General features: G+C 27.9%; 1 protein-coding gene across 1 annotated transcript; it reads right to left on the reverse strand.

Moving 5' to 3' along the window:
• Positions 1 to 5,210: 5,210 nt before the first annotated feature.
• On the reverse strand, positions 5,211 to 6,936 carry LOC129874315 (protein WUSCHEL). The gene is made up of 3 exons (XM_055949577.1): positions 6,405 to 6,936; positions 6,167 to 6,264; positions 5,211 to 5,744 (listed from the first exon to the last, which is right to left on the reverse strand). Exons 1-3 carry the CDS (start codon positions 6,814 to 6,816, stop codon positions 5,379 to 5,381), a joined length of 876 nt encoding a protein of 291 aa, XP_055805552.1. The 5' UTR covers positions 6,817 to 6,936; the 3' UTR covers positions 5,211 to 5,378.
• Between the last annotated feature and the right edge of the window lie 14,017 nt (positions 6,937 to 20,953).

Here is a 20,953-nt window from a genome sequence, read left to right on the forward strand (position 1 = left end):
ACATTTCGAATTTCAGTTGTCACAATCCAATTAAATTTTCTTTTTCCCGTAAACTATATTTCCTATGATAAAATGAACTGTGTGTGTGGAGGATACTGGCATTGGAAAACGTAGTTCTAGTAAAGAGAGTGAAAATGAGCATGTATGTATAAGGAGACATGGAAAGAAAGAGAGTGAAAAGGAGCGGCATGTATGTATGAGGAGACATGCAAAAAGTTTTTTTGCATTTCTAGAGGTAGGGGGTGGGTGGTTCAAACCTCAAAAAATATACTACTAGTCACTCTATTGCTCCAAAATAACGGCCGCATTATAGTGGGGGCAGACACTTTTTGCTAAAATTTTCTCAAAGCTCATGATTTTGCTATTGCAGTTTACGATGAGCAAAAAAAAGTAGGAGCAGTCTTCTAAAATCATGATCATTGGAAATCTTTTATAAAGTGTACTATTTGGATTAGATGAGATTGGATATCAACAAAGGCCTGACTAATTCACTCACTGTCACTGACTGCCTTTTTTTCTCTATAGCCCTATTAGATCACTTAGGATTTCAGAGCTATGGCACCGCCTTCGTATGTCTGTCGCCGGTACAAATCCTTCAAGATCACCATTCCCACGCGTCCTTCATTGTTTCTAGCCCATCCAAAAAAACAATTTTTTAAAAATCCTTTGGTGTAAAGTTTAAGAAAGTAAAGAATTAAATTAAAGATATGTAGATCATTATCAAAAAAGAAAAAAATGTTTTTTTTGAAACAAATTAAAAATAAAATTAATATAAATAAATTAAAGCGAAGGAATGCTAACTCTTTACACTTGGCATTTATTGACGTAGCCACTTATACCTCAGAGTCGTCAATCAAACACCCTTCATAAAAAAAGTATATATATAAAAATTATATAAAGTATATAGGTCAAAAATTATATAAAGTATATAGGTCAAAAATTTCTGAGTTTGTCACTGTTGATCAAAAAAATTAATTATAAGAAAAATTATGATACATTACTTATATTTTTAATTTAATATCATAAAATATAAAATTACTTTTTATTTTCAGCGTCGCTTCGGTGAATCACTTGAGCCCCGATACATTTTCGGTGCCTTGGAGCTAGACCAGTGAGCTATTACATTTTCTTCAAAGGATGGCTGCTTCCAAGCCCACCTCCGGATAGTCATTGCTCGATCACTTCCTTTTCCACTAAGTGATTGTTTAGAGACCTTAGCGTATGATCTGGGTTGTTTCCCTCTCGACTTTGGATCTTAGCATCCAAAAAGTCTGTCTGTACAAAACGATCTAGGCCTGTATTCGGAGTTTTAAGATGAAATGAGGCCACCATAGCCCAATAAGTGCTCTACCTCGGGCTAAGATACACAAGTTGAAATGAAAGAGAGTAGAGAATATTACTATGTAGGAATTGTCTAATTTAATGAGTTAGTTGCTCTTGTCCATTTTCCATCTTGTAATTTAATTAATAAGGCTGCCAAAGGTTGAGGCAATACAAGTTTGGGATTCCCTTGGATGTTTTGGGTCATACACGCGCTACATTAATGCATTCTAGCTGCCTTGGCCTAGAGGTTCGATAAACGGAAATAAAATTGAGGGATATTTTACGTTGATTATGTTATTTCTTCGATGTATCAATTTTACGGTACTCCATCCATCTATTTCTCATCTCCGTCATATCAAATTCCTAATTTTATCCTCATTTTTTATAGTATTTATTTAGATTATATATAATTTTTTTTAAAAATAATATAATGTTTTTTACATATATATGAAAAACGCGATAAAAATAAATATGAAACACATTTATTTTTTGAAAAACCTTTTCCTTTGTGGAACAGTCCCTATATTTCAAACCAAATGATCCCTTAAAGTACTACTTATATCTTATAATGCCTCGTGTCCTTTGTTAAAATTCAGGACAAAACAATATATCAAAATTTAATAAGTTTTAAATATAGAAATAGTGTTTATCTTTATATAAATATAAACAATGTCCATCTTTATAGAAATGTAAAATATGTCCAAAAAATGGAATGCAATGAAACGTACAACTTGTCCAATTAGTAAACATCATAGCAAATCTTTTAGGAAAGGGAAAGGCAAGACAACTTATTGGTAAGCTAAAGTGTGAAAAAGTCACTTCAAAGTCTATTATGTCCTCTGAATCTTCATCTTAAACGCAATCCTAATTCATGTCATTCAGATAATATTTCTGCATGAACATGTGGTCCAGTAAACAGATTCCGACAGAGGGGTGGTTCAGATGGCTAACACTCTTCACATCATCTAACTCTGAGGCCGTGAGTTCAAATTATCAAAGCAAAAAAGGGTAAAGAGCTCTTAGGGGAGAGATTATTTTTTTTTCTTGCTCCAAATTTACTAAACTAGTTGAAGTACCTAATTAAAGTGATGGTCTAGTTGGGGAGATGTCCCAATATACATCTTTCCCGGTTAACGTAATTTGTACCTGGATTTAATTTACGAGGCAGAGGTCTATGCCAAATCTCTGTCACAATAAGGTGATATTAATTATACGAAAATAGAAAAAGTTATAATGGGAAGGAGCGTCTACTTTGAAGTGCAATAGTCATCCATCTAAGACCATGATCAAACCCTAAACATAGATTATTAACTACTACACATAATTTCATCCGTTCATTTTTACTTGTCATATTTTGCTTTATGTGAGTTAATTTGACTAATCTTAGGAGCTAAATTGAATTAGATTAATTTAGTACAAAAAATACTATGAGTCATATTAATATGATGAAAAAATATATATTTTTTAAATATTGATCAAAATTTATAGAATTTGACTCTCGAAAAGCAAAATGCGACAAGTGAACGAAGAAAGTATAAGAATATAAACACTAAAGTTATTTCAGAAAAGAACACCAAAATGTATCTGTTATTCCACGTGAAAGAGATGTAAAACAGAAATGTTCAAGGCACGCATGAAGATGATAATTTAATTCAATGATATAGACACTTTGTTGACCAAAATTCTAAGAGCAATAAAGAAAATTCTATAAGTTACACGTTATATGTGGTAAGTGGCAACCAATACTTGCACATATATTACTATATATTCTTCTTATGATATATTGAATGATTTAATTATCCTCTATCACTAAAAATATTCTCCAAAGATTTTCCTCAACGTTAGAGTCATTCTGTCCTATTCTGCTCTTCCTCCTTAAAATTATGCCATTATGGATGACCAAATACAATTAAGTATACACTTAATTAGTGTTGAAAGTATCAATAATTAGGGTAATTAGTGTTGAACTAAACACAACAAAAAGCTCAGTAATCAAAAAGAAAGTTAACAGGGAAGAATGGAAGAGGAGACACTATGAAACTGTTTCCAGAGAAAAATGGCTTGATACTTCATTCCATATGTTGAGTGGCCTTAAGGCTTACATATTTTTTGGAATCATATTCTCATTAAATCACTTCCCCTAAACTCTAGAAAAATAAATCTGCACTACTACAAGAAATACCATGACTTAACTAAATAACAAAGTAACAACTAAATCCTAGAAAATAGCTACTGATTCCCTATTTGATCAGACCGCTCTGAGAAAGATAAAAAGCAAACTCTCATAGTTCGAAGCCCATCTCACTTCCAAATATCTGGTGTCAAATCGTCGTCCCTTTCCTTATTTCTTTGATAATAAAATTGGTTACACTTAGTCAAACTAGAAAAATAAGTTGATGTTGTACCTAGGAATTAGGATACATATATTCCAAACATTTCTCTTCGTGAGCTACCAAAATTAACAACAAAACCAAATATAGGAAATAATATATATTTCTGTTATTATGAATTTGATATTCATACCCTAACGGTATAAATAATTTCTGCACTATTATTATATTTTGATATGTTATGATAGGTTTTAACTTTATTTTCTATGTTATCATATTAAGCATTAACATATACAATTACATGATGTTGTAAATGTATAAAAGGAGTCAAAAATTTTTATAAAAAAATTCAAAATATAAAAAAGTGAATACACAAAGAATCTAATGAAATTTAATATTTATGTACTAGGTATATACAATCAAACAAATTACCACTACGCTCCCAGTCATGACTTTTTTCTTTATGGCGTGATTTTTATTTTTTTACACTGATTGCACAAAGTTATAAATTCTTCCATTCTTGATCTTCTTGAATCAACAGTCTCAATTAATGTTTAGGCTTAGAATACAATAAAGCCTAGAAATCCTATGGCATGTTGATTCTATATTGCCGTAGGTGTAGGTACAAACAGTACAGTATTTCTTCGTACTGTCTGCTTGTGAGTAGTGCCTATCAAAACTAAAATTCCTCCATCCATAGTAACTTAAAATTGCAAGTTGCTGCCGAAAACATGGAATCACATACTCACTCCATCTAAATTTCACATAATACTATTTAACTTGATATAAAATTTAAAAATAAATAAAATAAATTATATTTTTTTTTTATTCAACACAATTCTTAGCTAAAGTTTGGCCACAAATACTCAAGCATTTTTGGGTTAAATTTCACCATGCATTTGACCATATATTTTGAGAGAAATATTTTGTTTTTTTAAAAAAATTATGATTTATATCCATAAGTTATAAAAATTATTAAATCACTCATAAGCTTGTATTATCATTTTATAATGAACAAGTTTCGTTAAAAATAATATTATAACATAATTGATGACAATCAATAAAAACAAAAACAATAATGTGGGCAAGAAAAGTACAATAATCATACACTCAAATTTGTCACTGATTTATGATAAATTATAACTCATTAAAAATAAATTATCCCTTTTAATATTGTTTGTTGTAGAAAGATATTAATTGAGATTAATAAAAGATAAGTGTTTTTATAAAATATAAAATTTGACATAATTTTTAAATTTTTTAAAATTCCCAAATACTAAAATTTGGCCCAATTTTTTTTTTCTAGAACTTGAAAACTTAGGATGTTTCTCAAATATATTTGCCAAATAATGACAAGTTATATGACCAAACACTAGTTCCTAATTTTTTTTAAAAACATTTCCCAAATATATTTGTGACCAAACGACACCTTAAATTTTGTGGCTATAAATCAAGGTAAAAAAAATAATTAAAATTAATTAATTTTAATTATAAAAAGATAGACATTATTCACATATTCAAATAAAATATAACACGTTAATTGAGACATAGAGGGAGTAGTAAAATTTTCCGTACTTTAATCAACAATATTAGTACAACTTAGATTAACATTATATTAATACACATTACCATATGGTCCAAAGCTTGGCACACGTACCAAATTAGTTTACTAGTACTAAGTACTAACATAAGACTAAATTAACAAGAAACCAAATATAGAGTAATTTAGGGGTAATCAGGGGATGTTCCAATGAAAGAGTTGAGAGTGAGTTCAAGAGCAGCCAAGTTGTTATTATCAGAAGGGTACCATCCTCCTGAAGACTCATGATGTTTGATGCAGAAATTTGAGATCATGTTCTCTTCATGCATGGGAAAAAGTGACAGAGTTTCTAAACCAGAGTTTCCCCTTTGGTAATTTTCTTCTTCTTGCTCTTCTTCTTCTAGGGTTTCTTCATAATGTTTGTTGTTACTCTTTTCAACAAATGGGTAACCTGCTGGAGAAGTAGTATTCATATTGTACGGATCAACACCAACCCATGTGAAATTTTGATGATTCATTGAACTACCACCTGGTGGTGATATTGAACACTCCTGTTTCAACCATTCATTAACAAAAATTATTAGAAATTCAGAGTTCAATTTCACCATCTTGTTTTTTTTTTCTAGTTAAAAAGTTTGAGGTATATATGTAGAGAATAAGGAAAAAATTGCATATGACAAGTTGTTTGTTCCCATATTTCAAAGAGGAAGTAATAAAGAAAAGGGTATTTTAGTTCTTTATAGAAGGAACTAAGTTTTGGGAAAATGTTGTCTTGATAATGTGTCTCTCTATATATATATCTTTTTTCCCCCTTCATTTCATGTGTACAATAACAATACTTGGTAGATAAAAAAAAAAGTAAACATAAGCAACAGAGACTATTTAACCCAAGATTGGTGGGTTGTCATCATATCTAACTTGAAAATGGTTCAAAATGTTGAGGGGGGTGGGGGTTAACAAACACCAAACTTACCCTAAAGCTCTTCTCCATAGCCAACGTTCCATAACCATAGTTTCCAGTCTGTCCAACTGCTAGTACCCCATGTGAAGAAGCTGATGTACAGTGAACACCTGTATATATATATATATATATATATATATATATATGAAACAGGTATTTATATACTCGTAACTATTAATGTATTTTAACGTGTTGTAGCAGGTAGTTCACTTTATTTTATGAGACAATGCTAAAGGTAAAAATAAATTACCATTGCTGTTGTTGTTATACTTGTGGTGGTCATCAGGAGATCTCCAAAGATGAGGTATCATTTGCATGGGGGGAATATTATTATTGTTATCAGTAGTGGCAGAGGCAGCAGCAATGAGCCTCTTCTTTTGCCTTTCACGAGCTTTATGGTTCTGAAACCAATAAAACACATTTTTACCTTCAATCTTTCCGTACTGTCTCAACTTAGCAGAGATCCTCTGAATCTGTTCAGCAGTTGGAGACCTAACTCCATTGTTGTAGTAAAGATCCTTCAATATTCTTATCTGATCGCTTGTCGGTGTCCACCTACTACTGCTTTGCCTGCACATGAAACTGTTGTTGTTTTTGCTGCTAACACCACCATCTTCTATGTTGTTTGTCAAATGTTGTTGATAGTTTTGTTGGTGTTCCATGATAATAGACAGAGCTACTACTAGTAGTAGTAGTACTAAAACAACAAGAGAACAAAAGTTAAAGAATTTGGCTATTAGGCTAGGTAGGTAAAAGACTGAAGACTGAAGACTTAAGAGTGAGTTAAGAGAGTGAGAGAATTATAAAGGGATTTTTTTGGAAGTGTTGGGGTGGGGGTAGGGGGGTGGGAGGGGGCACATGGAGGGTGATAAAGAGAGGTAAATCAAGAGGGATATCTGGGAGAGAAGGACTGAAATTGACAGAGCAAAGGGTAAGAAGGAAATAAAAAGTATGGGACAAAAGAGGGACTAGAAAAAGGTGGGTAATCAGGAGGAGTTTGCTTGGATGAAAAGGCAAATGACAATGTATGTTATGATTATTAAGATGGAGATATATGGGAAAGAAAAAAGTATGCTTTATGAGAAGACAGAAGAAGAGAAAGTATTAGAGAGTTTCTTGTCAAATGAATGAATGAATGTATAATATGTTCTTCTTGTGAATTTTAGACTTTCATTTAAGGGGAATTCTTCTTTATGTGGAGCTTATTTGTCTCTGGTTAAATTATGCCACAAATTTTGGATGTTTTTTTGTACTCTATCTAGTACTTACAAAAAGGTTACTGGGGTAAACTTGTAAATGTGTATGCAGTAGTAATTAAAAGCTGAGTAATGACTACAGATATATATATATATATTTCTATTTTTTAAAAAATACAGAGAAAAAGATTCAAAAAGTTTACTAATTTGCAAATGATGTGTGGTCATTTGCATATAAATGCAGCTACTATTGGGAGGCTATTATTAAAGCCACATTCTCACAAGTAGCATTAATGTCAGAGTTTTCTGCTAGTTGAAGCACTTGCAAATATCCAAAAGATCATTAGTGAACTTCTTCACCAATAGGAATATATATATTATCTCCTCATTTTTAGTTTTTGCCTTCATTTCTTCTTTTTTTATATTTTTAAAACCAAGTATATATTCACGGTTTCTATAGTGCATCTTCTAAGAAATTATTAAATGAACTTTCCCATCCTTCATTTACCCATCGGTACGTACTGCCCCTAAAGAAATCCTATACAGGAGCTACCAAATTATACAATATATGCATAGATAACAGGTAGCCTGTGAAATAATCAAGATGGACATAAACTGACTTACTAATCACAGTTGTTATGCCAAAATAAACTGTAATTTGGCTCTATAAGTATTATCGTATTCTTAATTATGAGCGTCTTACCAAATTTTTAAACATGTCCCAATTTAGGTGACTTTTTAAGATTCAAGTTTTCAAATTTTGACCGTACTTTGGATATAGATTTATTTTGTTTTTCAAAGTAAAATTTACAAACATATATGTGTGTGTCTACCATTCACTTTTACTTGTCATGTTTTGCTTTACAAGAGTCAATTTAACTAATTTTTGAAGCTAAATTGAGTTATATTAATTTACTATTTTAAATTTAAATATTTGAAATTTATACAAAAAATTATAAATTGCAATTTTTCTCATACTATAAAAAATATATCTTAAAATATTAATCAAACTTTATATATACTATAAAAATATATCTTAAAATATGAATCAAAATTCATGTAAATTGATTATGAAAAAGTTAAATGTTCAATTGGGATAGTAATAAATAGGTTGCGAAAACTATAGACACGAGAATAGCAGGCAGAGTATATATTGATGAACTTTTTAGGGAAAGAGCAAGTACAAATTAAAGGTAGTGAGTAGTCATAGAGAGAGAATGGAATGGAATTAGAAGAGTGAAAAGATGACAGAAAGACCAGACATTGAAAGCCATGGCATATATCACGTCTACATAATTCATATTCTGCACCTACGGAACAGTAGAGCACGCTACCCAATATTAATTGCCAAAACTATTTTTTTTTCTTTTTAGTTTTAGTTCGGGAGACGTATTAGAGTTTGATTAATTCAGATTCACACATTGAATGAGATCATTTTTTTTAAAGTAACGCTTTTAATGTGATTTTAAAAAAAAAATATTCAAGACTCGAACATGAAACCTCTATATAAAAGTGAAAGAATTTCATTCATTCCACGACAATCCATGTTGGCAATTGTCAGAACATTTACACATGCTACTCCTCCTGCATGACCTATACCCAATCAAGGATTGTGATGAAATGGATAATATTTTGCTTTTTCTAAGACAAAGATTGTGATACATTTCTATATTTAGAAATAATTAATTTTAATTTTTTACTTTACCCATAAGTTGGTTTATAGTTATGCCAATATTTATGACTTTTTATTAACCACATGCTTTTAAAAAACTTATTTTTTTCGGAAATTTCATATTTTGTTAAAGTGCATCAAATAAATTGAGACAGGCGAAATCATATTTATTTTAATAAGTCATAAATTAAAGTAAAAATAGATATTATTTTATCATATCATTAAATACTACAATAATATTTTACTTTTTTCACTAAGAACTCGCGAATACATGTATAAAGTAATTTTACCCGACAAAATTTCACAAATAGAAAAAATACATGAAGCGATTTTCGCCTTTACTAGATTTGAACCAAAATCCTCTATGATTTTGATCTCAGGTCATTGATCAATGATTTTCATACATTTGATTTAAATGTATTTTTTATTCATTCATCTGGTATAAATATTATTTTAATATATATATATATATATATATATATATATATATATATATATATATATATATCAAACCATATAATTTAATCTTAAGGGTTTTTATTTGTGTTTGGTCCTAAATTTACAATGAAACATGATGGAGAGAGTGAGAATATTAAGAGAACGAGTTCAAAATAGTGGATGTTTAAAAATGATGATTAGTGTGCTGTATGCACATGTCATTCACAAACTAATCGTAATAATTATGATAAAAAATAGTAATTAATATTATAATAAAATCATAAGTTAAAATAACAACAGCAAATGTACATTAATTAAATCCTTAAAAGAATCCGTCACTTTCAGCGAATTGCTTTCTATCGCCGCATTTTATTAATCACATGTTCAGTTACGTATAGACTGCTACTAGCCTCCCCATTAATTACTCAATTCGACACTAACAACAACAGTTGTTTCTCTTTTTCATTTTGGCCATATATATAAAAGCTGTATCACTTTTTTATTGTTATTTTTATAAATATAACATTAAATATGAAGGTTTGATATTTTCTTTTTAAAATCAAAATGACATTTACACTAAATTTACTTTAACATGTTTTTACTATCTCTATTATATGATATAGTACATATGTAATCACAGTTAATAATTTTAAATATTTTAAATTTTTTTTGACAAACTGATAAAAAAAAATTATTTGACTTTCAAATGGTAAAACAAACACAGTAAAACCCTCCCACAAAATGGGACAAGGGAGTATTAAAACAAGAAATTGACAGGTTGAGTAAATTCCTTTTTTCCCCTATCTTTGGCCATGCATAGTATATTGCACAAAGAGGTGCCTCTTTTGGCTTAAGGAAATGAAATTGTTGATTTTTAATCGAAGAAGAAATATTCATTTCGTATTTATTTCCGGTAATATCAAAAAGAGCTTGAAGTTTTTATTGAAAGAGAATTTCTCAAATAAATATTTTCTTTAAAAACTACGTGTTTGGTAAAAATAATTGCAAATAAATATTAACCTTTTTCAGAAGTTCCAAATACGTAGTAGTCCAACTATTATTAGGTTTCAAGTTTCAAGCAATTAGAAGCAACGATCAAATACGAATGTATAGAAAGAAGGCAAGTATTGTTCTAAATTCAATTATACGGGGAGTGTAACATTACATTAGTAAATTAAAAATATCTGCAAAAATACCATGCGTTATTTTATTAAATGACAATTGATCTCTTGTGTTTCAGATAGGTTAAAAATAATTTCTTAAGTATACGCTTAGGTAATTTTCGACTTTTAATTTTGTCAAAAGTGAGCATTTTTCGCTTAGATAAATATTTAATAAATTGTTGTTGTTAGTTTTAATGAGTCACTTAGTTGAAATCAACTAGTTAATTACAAAATAAAATGAGTAGTTTACTATTGTATACTTACTAATTTCTTTTTATTATAATCTTTGTGTGTATGTCTAGCTAATCCTTGAACTACCAACAGGGTTGTGATGTAATGATAAGTACTCCTTCATTTATAATTAGATATTTTGGGTTCAGTCTCCTTGGGTACGAAATCAACTTTATTAGAAAACACTTTACCCCAAATGTGAAACTTTAAATTTAGTCGGATTCTAATATAAATATCAAACATCGAATGAAAAATAAAAAAATCTTTAAACTAATATATATATTAAATTTAATGAAATCTTAATATAAATATCGAATACCGATTAAAGAAAAAATCTTTCAAAGCCCATGGACATTGATTTGCTAGTAAAGCTCAAAATCAGAAGTACTCTTTGATCTTTCCCTTTTAAATTATTACTCCGTATTTTTTAAACAAAGCAAAGCCTCTTACCTCATCCCTAGCCTTCAACAATTCTTGAAAAGAGCGTACATTCCCTTTTCTTGCGGGTAATCATAATGTATCCTAGTATTAGTAGATAAATATATTTTATTATAATTTTGCCATAGCTAGCTTTCCCAATATCTCTAAAGATTTCCCTCACATCATCTTTAGATATCCCTCAACCTTTTTCTTCTACCACATTAATCACTCTTTTCGTCGTATCTTAGTTGTCCCCTTTCAATTCAACACATTCTTTATGAAAATTTTAAGTAGAATTGTATTTTAATAAATCAACTTTATTAATGATGTTTTAAAATTTTATATTTAACTATTACTATTTTATGTAGTTATTTAATGCTAAGGATAGTATAGAAAAAAATAGTAAAACTTTTCAAATTTGCTAAAATTAGGCAAATAAAATGAAACGTTTATATATAACTATTTTGAATTATTTATTTTTAGTAATTGTGACAACTAAAATGGATGGAAGGAGTACAAATCTCAATTGTGTTTGTAGCTTTCTTGTCAATTAATTCCTAGAAAGAGACAATCAAACCAAATGCAGAAAAAGAAGAGGAAAAAAAATACTAGGCACAAACTTTATATTCACTGTTTGAATAAGTTTTTTAGAAGAAAAAAAACAACAAATTTTGATGCTCGTGAAGGAAGTATAACTTACAAAACTAGGATATTCCCACATACTCAAAATATATGGTCATATATAATGGTCCATTGAAGGAGAAATTTTTAATGTAAATGGCTGCTTTGATGTATTACTTTTTTATTCTTAAATTATTCATACTTTTGTTGAGTTTTAGTGTGGAGTGTTCTAGGTAGGTGGCTACGTCTTTAATGCGTTATGAATTTGGATTTTGGACTACTACCAAAAAATGATTATTTGTTTGAGTTCTAAATGAATTTACTATTTATATATGTTCTAATTAATGTGTTAAGTTGACTGAAAGTTCTTGTAACAGGGGACCCCATATGACATTTGTTCCAAACAAGTTCTATCTCCGGTCCATATTATATCATGGTGTATTTTGTATTCATATTTGGTCCAAGATAAATATTTTATCACATAATTAATCAAGAAGATATTCGTGATAAATTTTTTTAAAATTTAGTTTAATTCAGATAAGTGTTTTCTTACAAAATCAAGAAACCGTGATTAAATAAGTATTATTTAATCAAGAATAATTTAGTGTAAACACCCTTTAGTGTGCTCAAGTTAAAAACACCATATAATATAGACCGGATAGAGTAACAATGTGATTTATCCAAGACTTTATTTTTTACACCATAAAAGGATTTTGATAATGTTATACACGGTTATCGTCTATAATAAGTAGGACTACTCACCTGATTATCTGCTACAATAATTTTTTGTTTACATTAATCATGATCAATCATCAATATATCAATTATTATTATGAAATTTTGTTTGAGTTATATATTGCGTTGGGATCGCAAGGTTAATATGAATACAATATCAATAATCGGTACTGATTCTTAGGTGATTGAAATATGCATCCATTGTAAAAAAATGTTTCGTTGTTTTCGGCAGAACTTTTAAGATTTGAAGTGTATTTCAACTAAATAGAAATTGATCCAAAAATTGAAGATAAGATAACTTCTTAACAACTACATAAACAAACCCATTGATTCATTATAATCTTACAAGTGGTATTTGGAGAGCATAATGTATATTACCTTAATGGGATAGAAAGGTTATTCCAATCGACATATAACTTTTTAAATATTTTTAAATTTGAGTTGTCATAGGATGAAATTTTGAATGAAAAACTCATAATTATATTATAACGATGGAGAGACAGAGAGATTTATCTATTATCAAAAATCAAAATCCCTATGTTGTATATCGTGGGCCAGTGAAATTCTCCAGCCCACTGAAGTTGGGCTTAGCTGGACTGTGTCGGACTTGTTTAAGGGTTTTAAATTGGGAAACTTACATAAATATACAATATTAAGAAAATATTTACCATTTATAGCAATCAAAAAATAATTTCACTGAACACTTATAATACATTTATAATACAGTTTTAATACATATTGCAGAGAACTATTTATAAAACATATATAATACAAGTTTTATAGATGGATAATACATTTATCACATATTTTAATAGACTTATAATACATTATGTTAGTTTCTTACTACACAAACATAATATATATTTTAAAACACTTATAATACATTTATATTGTATGCATAATTCACTTTTAATACAAGTGTAGATTTATCATAATATTGCTATATATTGCTATAAATAGTAATAAATAAAAAATATCGCTAAAATCAGTAATTAATTTTTAAAAAGCACTCAATCAAGTAATTTTTCCTTTTAAATTCTAATACCTAATTTCGCTCAGAGCCTCGGACTATTATGGTATGATTAGCCAAGAAAATAATCGTGGTTCCGAGTCATCAATTATTTAAAGGGACAATTTTAAATATATACAACAAATATAATCATATTTTTTTACATAAAAAATAGTCAAAATCATAGCAAATATACAGTGACTATATAATATAACTTGTCAAAAGTCATTTAAAGTATACACTGACTATACAATATAGATTACTTATACACGATCTATACACTGAATATACTTTATGATACACTCTATACATGAAATATATACCGAACGACCATTTTTTGGTAATTAAAATGACCAAATAGTCATCTACTGTAATTATTCCTTTTGTAAATGCTTTAGTATTTGTTTTCAAAATCTTAAACAACAAATCTGGAACATGAAGTAAAACTAAACTATAACTATCCACAAAATTGCACCAAGAGAAAGAAACTCCCGAACGAGAAATCAATCTAGTCTTCAACAAGCACAACTTAGGAAAAGAAAAAAAATGGCATATAAACTATTCATATTTATCGCGAATGAAACACATCTAAAAGATATTTATATAAATTAGTGTATGTGTGTTGCACGTGTATATCGATCATGAGTAATCAATAAAACTTATATGAAAGAACAAAAATTTATACCTATTTAAATGATATAGCTTGTCCCAAAAAGAAAAGACAGTCAGTAGAGCCTGCTATTAAAAATAATAATATGTTTTTATTCACAATTAAAACGGTTGTATATAATTAAAATTGTAAAAGAGTATTCACACATAATTAGAATGACTAACCAATTTCTTGTGAGGGATTTAACGATCCAAAAAATCTAGTAAAAATTATAAATAAGTCAATTTCAAATTATTAATTGTATATGAGTCATTATAAAAATAGAAATCGCAAAGAACTTCTCAATTAGTAATTATCTTTCAAGAATACATGATAATTTGTTAGTTAAACTTCAAGAACATACTATAATTACAAAAGAAAATTTCTCAATTAGCAATTGTCTATCAAAATACATGATAATTTATTTTTGTAAACAAAAAAATATATCAAAATCTCATAAAACTTAGCTTAAATCACAAAAAAAATTGTCTCTACAATCATAGATACTATCATTATTTCACAATTTATTTTTTTGCAATTGTCTACAAAAAATAGATGATAATATATTATTGTAGACTTCAAGAACATACTAAAATTTTAGAAAACTTACCTCAAATCAAAAGGAAATTTATCTCTTCAATCATATATACTATCATTATTTCACAAAAGAACTTCGCAATTAGCAATTTTCTATCAAGAAGAGATGATAATTTATTATTGAAGAACTTCAAGAACATACTAAAATTTTAGAAAACTTACCTCAAATCACAAACAAATTTTCCTCTTTAATTATAGATACTATCAAGATTGTAAGCATCAAAAACATAATAAAACTGTAGAAAACTTGCCTAATATCACAAGTAAATTTGTCTCACTTCAAAAATATACTAAAATCTTAAAATACTTGCCTCAAATCAAAATCAAAGTCAAATTTATCTATTTAAATCATAGATACTATCAAGATTTCAATTAATAAGAATATTTTATGTCTAATTCTTTCCCTACATATGAAGGGCAACAACAACGAAACATATGGATTTTTCACAATTCTTCAAGATTTCAGGTATATTTTCTTTCAAATTTTTCTACAAAATTCTTTCAGTTTTCTACTGACTTGAATTTTACGACTCAATTTCCCGACTGATGTCTTCGTTATTCTGTTTAATTCTCTTTCTCAATTTTAAGGCTGAAATTCATGGGTGATGTGAAGGTTTATATAAGAAAATAACAGATTACCGACTGATTCGAGTTCACACTTTCTGGAATTGAACCTTTTTTCTTATCATTAAGTATGTCTATACCGATTGCTAAAGGTTTCCAACATTGTAGTCTGGAACCAGTTACTCTGTACTCTAGCTCTTCATTCTCTTTGTGTCACTCCTCCTCTGTATAAATGCTTATGATATCGAAATTCCTTCTAGGAGTGAATGGACAATTGGTAGGTCTATAGTGATATACCCTTTCAACTAGATTGAAATCGAATTGAGGACTCTTCTTCTGCTCGCTCTGTGGAGATCTGATGTACTAAAACTTAACAACAACAAACAAACAACAACATACCCAGTATAGTCCCACAAGTGGGATTTAGGGAGGTAGAGTGTACATGAACCTTAACTCTAAATTGTTAGATAGTGAGTTTGTTTCCGATAAACACTTGACTTAATGAAAGCAAAATCACAACATTAATCTCACGCGCTAAAACCTAGCTCAAAAAATTATGTGCACTCACAAATTTGTTTTTTGATATTCTCCTTTACAGTAAGAAAATTATTATGGTTAGTTCTCTACATTACTTTTTGCTATTAATTGCACAAGATAAAAATGTTAAGATGAAATTTGAATATATCCTAAATAGTTGCGAAGTTTCTTATTGCTTTTTGATTCTCATACACTAATTTAGACGTAGTAACTTTGACAACATGTGATTACCTTGTCTTCTTGTTGTATATAAACAATTTCGGGATGAACATCAACTTGCTCATCCCTTTTAAAACATCTGAAGAAGGAACCAATATAAGTTATCTGGTATTCAAATGATTCATCACGAGCTTGAGGCACATAGCAAATACCTAAGTCATCCCTGCATTGGCAAGAGTATTTTTGGAAGATGACAAGTATAGCCTGAGAATAGAGCTGTCTCTTTTGAACCATTTTCTATCTTCTTGAAAATCATTTTCAAAGATGTCTGTATTTGAAGGAATCTTATTAGCGGGTTGTACATTTTATACTCCTCTCAACATGTTTTGGTAGTTTTGTGGCATCAAAATGGTATTGACTTTGAATGGCTAACTTTTTCTTTTTATTTCTTGTGGTATAAATAGCAGCAAAAATTCATTTAGTCATTATTATATCATGTTATCATCAAAATACTAAGAGATCCTTTTTCATTTGTATACTCTCCTGACCAAAAATGTATTGAGGCTTAAAATGTTACGACACGAAATGTAGCTCCACCACTTGGTATCATATCTTCGTCCCGACCTGCCATTTTGCAAGAATAAGAAATTGGATATAGAAGAGTAAGGTTGGGTATAGAAGAGTACTGAGGGCTCAGGTTTATATAGAGATCGAAGAGAAAAGGATAAACTTGGACAGAATATATTTTCTATTTTAATAAAATTGACCTTATTTAAATTATTTTTACTTTTTGTTTTAAGAAAAATATATTCCAACATTCAAATATTATTTCTTTATGATTATTTATTAGGAAATATTAGCAGATTGAATTGGGTGAATTAATTTTTATAAATTTGAGTTACCTCATGTATATGGCAGTTCAAATATACATATTGTATATTTTTAGAAGAATTACGTATTACCAGTGTTTTAAAAGACGGGGGCATGAGGTAAGGCGTAAGTCCTATGGATCTTTAAATTTTTAATTTACAATATGATATAATAGTATAATAACACACAATTATAAAAACACATTAATAGTTTTAAATAATTACAAATATAATTAAGAAAATTATAGAAAATAAAACTTCTAACATGATTATACAAGTATAAATAATCTAATATCTTAACTTTCTAATAATAAAAGAATCATTATTTCTCAAAATATTTGTTATCATACTATACAATTTACCATCCTAAAAGAAAATAATCAATAAAATCTACTAGTATTATAATAAAAACATTTTTCCATCATGAATAAAAATAAAATTACTTTCAAATAGCTAAATAAAATATAATAATTTTAAGATATGACAAAATCACAAAAACCAATAATAATTCACAATATATTTTTAAAAGAAATGTTGCATAATCTTACGGAATTAAGTGTCAAACTTAAATTTTAAAGTGTTTTGCTACAGCCTCACCCCACGGCGAATCTTCAGAGTATTTTAAAACACTGCTTATTAGTAGTGAAATTCAGGCGGAAACATTCATGGTTTTTGGGAGAAAAAATAATTTAACTCCCTCTGTCCAATCAGATAGCGAGTAGCATTTTCCATTCTGAGAAGGAGAAAGAGAGGGCCGACAATTGAACAGAGGCAGTACCAAAAAAACAAAAAGAAAAACAGAGCTAGGTTCGTACGGAAGAAATAATAACAAAAAAAATAAAGGGCACAATTCTCGAAACAAACTATCCTGTACTATTTCCTCCCTATCAACATAAATGAATTATTAAGACATTTTTCATAGTTTAAATTAATTTAATTATTTGATTTTCAAAAATAATTTTAAAATATTTTTTTATTTTTTTCCTTCATTTAGATTTTCTATGTGATAGAGTCGTGAAATTCTAATTTATTTGAAGTATTGGGAGTAGTCATCATAATCAATGTTTAGTTAATCTAAAGAGTAATTTTATATTCCATCTATTTCATATTAAGTTACTTGTTGATACTTTTTTTAATTATTGAAAATAATTGAATTGTCAAAATTCAAGATAAATATTTAATTTTTATTTTATTTTTTTTCTTTTCATTAATGAATTTTTATATTTTCGAGGAGATAAATTACATTATTTATAAAATTATTTTTATAATTTCACAAAGACAATAGTGAAAAATATGATTAAAATTATTTTCTTTAATATTCAAAAATTTACGTAATATGAAATAGAAGAAGTAATAATTAAAAAAATAACAATGAAAAGTAATATCTAATTAATTTCTTAATATTCTTTTTTTTCAAAGGATATGAAAATACTCTAAAAATTCACTTAGGGTCTGTTTGGAAAGTCACTTGGTAATTAGAATTGGTGTAATTACAAGGGTAGTAATTACACAGTTTAGTAATTACGATGACATGTTTGTTTGCCACAGTATAATTCCAGTTTAATTATAATTGTTCTGTTTAGTTGCACAAGTATAATTATAAGGTTATATTAAATATTAAAATTAAAAGTTATTTTTTCTAAATTTAAAATTTATATTAGACAAACAAGGATCTTTATAAATGATATTAAATTAAATATTAATTAATAAACATATGTTCTTAACTAATATTATAAAAAAAACAATATTTATATATTTTAAATTAGTTTATTTTAAATAATTTAATCAAATAAACTAAAAGTATAAGATTTTTATGAACATCATGAAATGTATTTTTGACAAAAATGTTAATATTATAAATATAATGTCATAAAATTATTAAAACATTTGACAAAAAATAATCTATCAAGTTTAACTAAAAAATAAATGTTTTGCAATGTGAAATATCAAGTTAATAGTACTAAAACAAATGAAATTGAAAATATGACATTAATCCTAAATTCAAAACAAAAAATTTAACATAATGCTCTTATATCAAATTTTAACACAACGTACATAAATATGATTTTAAAAATTAGACTACTAACAAGATTATTTTTAAAAATAAATAGAATAATAAATAAATAAATAATATGAAAAATTGAATGGAATGAAAAAGTAAAGGTTTAGAATGAGAATGAAATGAAATATAATAAAAAAATAAAATATATATATATTTAGAAAATATTAGAATAATAAAAATATTTCTTAAAAAAATAGTAGAAATAAAAAATAAATTAAAATGAAAAATACAAATATAAATAAAAGAAGAATTTTAAAAAATTTCATGTAATTACATGACGTAATTACATCAATTCTTTACTTTTCCTTGGGAATTAAATTAAAAAGTGTAAGTACTCCCCTCAATAACACTCGATTCCTCTTTTACCAAGTAATTACTTGGTCTACCATAATGCCAAAGAGTGTAATTACATTTAATTATACTAAATCCCAATTACATGATGGCTTTTCAAACATGATCTTAATGTGAAATGGAGAATCTATATTAGGATTAGTGTTGTTGTCATCAGCTCAAAGCTGTCAAAAATGGCAGGGAGCAATGCTAAGAATTTCCTTTGGTTTTATGTTTTCTTTGCTATTTTCATCACGATTAACATTTCTTTGTATCTTTACTATCGTAAGAAATTCGATACAACCTAATTAATATATTGCTCATAAGTAAGTTATTTTGTACTATTCTAATGGGCGACTTAGATTACTCGGTCATACAATTGATAATTAGAATTATTTTAAAATACTAATTAAAAAATAATAGCTACTTCATGTACATGTGAGATGTTATTAAGTGAGATACACGGATTATAAGTGAGAAATATCTGTATTTGACTAATTTATTATCATTCATTTTCATAGATTTTTCTATTATTGAAGCATTTTAATTTGAATAAACAATTCACCATACGGCAATCTCCGCCTTTTGTATATTGATGATGAATCTATTGGCATTTTCAAAAGATATTTTGAAATCTACTTTTACCGTTGTTTACGTAAAGATTTAATTTAAAGTTACAAAATCAAGCCGATCTCTCAAAATTATGAATAGCAGGCCGTACACATTCTTAGCTTTTCCAAATTAATAATTGCGTAAATATGATATTATAATAGAAATCAATGGCAATATTTAAATTTTGATGGAAAATCATATACAGTTAGACTAGATATTTGGTGTTCAATTGATGTTATGAATAAGAAGAGAGCAAGGAACATACACCAAGGCAAAAATAAGAAAAAGCAAAAAAAGAAAGGGTAGAGCGAGCAATATTGCTCTATTTAGAAGACTTTGTTGGATTTAACAAACAAAGCCAAAAAAGAATGGCTGCATATAGTGAATAAAAGTTGAATGCAAGTAAAGATATCTGGTTTGAAAAAGGAGCTTCTTTTAAATTCTTCATCTTCATTTCGTCGTACTCCAAACCTTTAATGAATGCATGTAATGCAAAAATGCTTATGATTACCATACATATAAATTGGAACCAGTAGTAGTAGTAGTAGTAACATGTCCCATCTTTCATTGACAAGCTACTGTTATTTTTTCAATTGACATTTTGATGTGAAGAAAAAATAAATTAATGAAAAGAGATGAACTGATCGATGTAGGGTTATAATTAATTTCACATATATATAGGATGATTTAAATCATGTAACTAATGAGAGAGAATCTTTTTGATTGGATACCCTTTTGTTTGTACTAGTCTTTACGTAAAACTTGTGGCCAATATATATTTTATTCATTAAAATTATATTTGAAAAATAATGTTTTCAAGTTATTGAATCTTTCGAGAGAGGGTTAATTATTCTTTCTTTTATCAAACCCATACTTCTTTCGTTTCAATTTAGCTTGACACAATTTATTATTTTTTTCCAAAACAAACTTAAGAT

This window comes from Solanum dulcamara, chromosome 11 (assembly GCF_947179165.1).
Source record: "Solanum dulcamara chromosome 11, daSolDulc1.2, whole genome shotgun sequence".
Classification (NCBI taxonomy): domain Eukaryota; kingdom Viridiplantae; phylum Streptophyta; class Magnoliopsida; order Solanales; family Solanaceae; genus Solanum; species Solanum dulcamara.

Excerpts from the sequence above, each read along its gene's own strand:
- LOC129874315 (XM_055949577.1), bottom strand. The coding sequence starts at position 6,816 with ATGGAACACCAACAAAACTATCAACAACATTTGACAAACAACATAGAA. Across the intron at positions 6,265-6,404 it reads GTATAACAACAACAGCAATG|GTGTTCACTGTACATCAGCT; the intron begins GTAATTTATTTT and ends ATATATATACAG. Across the intron at positions 5,745-6,166 it reads CTATGGAGAAGAGCTTTAGG|GAGTGTTCAATATCACCACC; the intron begins GTAAGTTTGGTG and ends TGGTTGAAACAG.